The 3,857-nt window shown below is 38.2% G+C and overlaps 1 protein-coding gene across 1 annotated transcript; it reads right to left on the reverse strand.

The window, feature by feature from the left end:
- Window positions 1–676: 676 nt before the first annotated feature.
- On the reverse strand, window positions 677–3,607 carry PRK4 (Leucine-rich repeat protein kinase family protein). Its single transcript, XM_021441399.1, has 3 exons — window positions 2,720–3,607; window positions 1,970–2,617; window positions 677–1,594 (listed from the first exon to the last, which is right to left on the reverse strand). The coding sequence occupies exons 1-3, from the start codon at window positions 3,399–3,401 to the stop codon at window positions 927–929; spliced, it is 1,998 nt and encodes a 665-aa protein (XP_021297074.1). The 5' UTR covers window positions 3,402–3,607; the 3' UTR covers window positions 677–926.
- Window positions 3,608–3,857: the final 250 nt, after the last annotated feature.

Consider the following 3,857-nt stretch of genomic DNA (forward strand, 5'->3'; position numbering starts at 1 on the left):
TTGTGCTTTGATATTAAATTAACAATACATTAAACCTATAAGTAATGAATTGGTGGGCGCTTAGAGTTTCATAAGCCAAGTTCGATTTAGTTCAAAACATTGAATATTGACAAATTCAGTATTAAATTTTTAGGTTAGAAAATTTAAAATTTTAATTTATCAAATACAATTTGTTTGGTATAGTATTGAAAGTTAAATATTGAGAAGATTTTTTTATCGATTCTTATGTAAATGAGAATTTTGATTTTATAAGTATTTTACAGTAATAATAATTAAAAAAGAAAGAATACATGAATAAAAGGAAAGAGTATAAGACTAATGTATTTAAATAACAATTTTTTCATTAAATAAATTTAAAATAAATGATTTTTAAAATAAAAATATCAAACGCATTGGAAATAATTAAATTACTGAAAATTTTAATTTTTAACAATTTATCAAACACGCCATTAGATTTGGGTGGACATTGGAGAAAAAGACACAACCCTAGTGGATAAGTTTATTGGGCTTCTGCCTCTGATTGATTTTATATTTTATGTAATACTTTGATATCTATTTACACATGTGATTTTAGAAATTTAATAAGAGAGCTAAAATAATTACTAACTAATATAATAAATAAAAAATAAAAAGATAGGAAACAAATATTTTGAATTTGTTTTTTTTTTGGGTTTTTTGTTGTTGTCTTTTCTTTGAGTTTGAAAAGGATTTTCTATCAACTAAAAAGTCACATGTTTCAGCAACATAGAAATGTGAACCTCCATGTCCAAAATTTCAGCCTAACCAGTAAGTTTTGATTCTATACATGGAGAAGGCTAGCTCCCATAGACCATCATGTTCTTCATGAATTTATGGGAATTTTTATGAAACACATGTATAGCTGTGGGCATCCTAATATCCACATTCCCTTGATTTTGCAGTCCTGATCAACGATTGAGGGAGAAATATGATTCATCCTCCATATTTCCTCTAAAGATAGCTGCATTCACTTCACCCATGGTTGAAGAAAAGTCTTCATCGTCCCCCTCTTTCAACTGTTCAATCTTTTGCACAACCTCCTTCAACTCCGGCCTTGTCTCGAAATCCTCTTCACAACAGCTTAATCCAATCTTCAAAAGGTTTATCATTTCACCTTTGCTGTTCTTTGTTCCTGCCATCTCCTTGTCAAAAACTTCACTGCTCTTTTTCTCCTTGACCATCTCATTGACCCAATTGGCTAAATTTGTATTGCTGTCATAACTTGGCGTTAGATAGTTCTCTGGAAACTTACCGGTTAAGACCTCCATGATGAGTATTCCGAGGCACCACACATCAGTCTTCCTGCTTATGCGGCCATTTATAGCATACTCTGGTGATTTGTAAGCAGTCATGACCATGTGAGCCTGCTCCTGGTTGATCACTGGCCTTAGGGCATAATCAGACAGCAGAGGCTCCAAATCCTCGTCCAGAAGCACATTGGAAGATTTCAAATGACCATGGGGCACAACTAGGCTAGGAAGCTCGTTGTAGAGATAAATCAAACCCCTCGCCACACCCTTTATGATCTTCAACCGAGTCGGCCAATCCAGACCAGGTTGATCTAGACTATGGTTAGCTGGAAAAGGCAAGGTTCAAAAAGCTCAAGTTAATCAGCAGCTGAAAGTAGCACTAATAGTCTTCCACTGGTCTTATAATCCATACCTACTAACCACTATTACCTGAACTAAGTGCACAAGCAGCTTTGGGATTAATTAAAACTGTAAAATTATTGGGGTTTATTTCTTTCATAAGCACTCTAGGCAAATTTGACCAGTGCAAAAGCATTTTAAACCTGATTATGGGAAGGGTGCTGCTGAAGCCTGGAGCTGGACTTCACTTAATTACCAGGTTTCAAATCATTTAACAAAGTTGATATGGCATCAATAATCAATCATCTTGTCATTTTAAAGAACGATTAAGAATCACAGACATGAGCCATTCGAAAACTTACCATGAAGATGACCAGCCAAGCTACCGTTCTCCATAAACTCGGAAATCAACAATTTCTCCTCTCTCCTATAGTAATAGGCCACAAGAGGCAGCAAGTTCTGATGGTTCAACCTTCCCAATCTTCTCATGTGCTCATGAAAATCTTCCCTCCCCACATTGTTCATTTGCTTGTACCTCTTCACCACCACGGCTTCACCATTCAATATACCGGCCTTGTATGAAGCTCCAAAATTCCCACTTCCAAGAACCTCTGCCGAGGCTCTAAGCAGGTCTTGCAAGTCGAACGCCTCCAAATCATCTTTCAAAAATATCAACTTCCCATGGTCAGGCCTCTTCATCACGCCACCACCCTCCGACACTTTCTTTTCCCCTTCATCATAAGCTGGTAGCTTGTTCGAGTCATCAAGATCAGTTGCCTGTAATACTTTGGATTTTTGTTTCTTCTGCGGGATAATGAAAATAATTGCTGCAATGATCACGACAAGCAACACTATGGATACCACAATCAATGCAATTTTCAGATCAGATATCTCTTTATCTAGGGATGAGAGGACAGCTTGGGGGCTGGCTGAGGGTTTAGGTGAAGGGCTAGGCGGGGGACTGGTGAAGGTGCATGCTTGGAGAGGTTGCCCACACAGATTTCTGTTGCCTGCGTCACGACAATGAGAGTAGATATGTTAAGAAAATGAATTGACATGATTTGTCAAGCTCCATTTGATTTATTACTTTTTAACATGATTTCTGTCGCTACCTGAAAACATGCTTGCGCCCATTTTGCTTAAGCTTGCAGGGATAGGTCCCTCCAATTGATTGCTAGCCAAGTTCACCACCTTGATACTCTTGTGCTTAAAATCAGGTATTTGGCCAACAAATTGATTTCCCTCCAGTCTCAAAATAACAAGCTTAGGCAATGTCGTTAGCGATGAGGGAATTGCACCAGAGAAAGCATTATTTGCCAAAAACACTTTCTTCAAAGACCTCATCCCTTTGAATGCATCATTAGGAATCTCCCCGGTGAAACGATTGTTTGACAAATACAAAGCCTTCAAAGCACCCAATTTCCTTATTTCTGGCATTGTACCCTCAAAATTGTTGTTCATAAGGCTTATTGTGCGCAAGTTAGGCAATGCAGCAAGGATATCAATATTCACTAGCCCTGCTAGCCCCATGTTTTCAAGTTGCAAACCCCATATTGTATTATTAAGGCAAAGCACGCCGATCCAATTTGCTTGATCCTTGTGGCATGGGCTAATAGAAGCATTCCAATTGCTAAGAGCTGATGGGTTTGCTAAGGAGTCCTTGAAGGTTAAGAGGGTCTCCAAATCCGTATCACCATATGAGATGGCGACCAATGATAACAAAGAAACAAGCGCAAGAGCTAACGATGGATTTGGTGTGCGCACAAGCCTAGCTATGTGCGCCCCCATTAGCATTGCCACAACGTCAAAACAGTGGCTAAAAAGCAAGAAGGAGAAGCTTCAGCTGGGGCAACGAGGATTGATTGCATCAGCTTCTTCTTTCTTTCGTTGCCTTGCTTTCCTTGTTCTGTTTTCTCTCTGGAGAAGGAAATGTGGGGGGTCAAGAGAGGGAAGAAACGGTGGACAACGTACGTAACGCCAAGAATAGAAGTTTGTGAGGATTTTTGTTAGAAAAAGGGTTAGAGGAAAAGGGTCCTCCAAGGTTGGTGAAATTGACTAAACAAATGCTATTTTCCAACCTAAGTTAAGATTTTGTGGTTTAGAAGCTCAGCTGTATGTAGGAGAGATCTAAGGCCAGCCTTTGAATTCTAATTATTTTTGTACACTAGAAGTTGGGAGGTTTAACTGTTTTCTCCATTTATAGTTTATAACTAATCTTGTTCAGTATCTTCGTGTACAACACGTATATAT

The sequence above is a fragment of the Theobroma umbraticum genome, unplaced genomic scaffold (assembly GCF_002168275.2).
Source record: "Theobroma umbraticum cultivar Fairchild unplaced genomic scaffold, ASM216827v3 scaffold_55.0, whole genome shotgun sequence".
Taxonomy (NCBI): domain Eukaryota; kingdom Viridiplantae; phylum Streptophyta; class Magnoliopsida; order Malvales; family Malvaceae; genus Theobroma; species Theobroma umbraticum.

Coding starts and splice junctions, on each gene's coding strand:
- PRK4 (XM_021441399.1), bottom strand. CDS start 3,401: ATGCTAATGGGGGCGCACATAGCTAGGCTTGTGCGCACACCAAATCCA. Junction 2,618..2,719: donor GGGCGCAAGCATGTTTTCAG/GTAGCGACAGAA, acceptor GTCGTGACGCAG/GCAACAGAAATCTGTGTGGG. Junction 1,595..1,969: donor CTTGGCTGGTCATCTTCATG/GTAAGTTTTCGA, acceptor TGCCTTTTCCAG/CTAACCATAGTCTAGATCAA.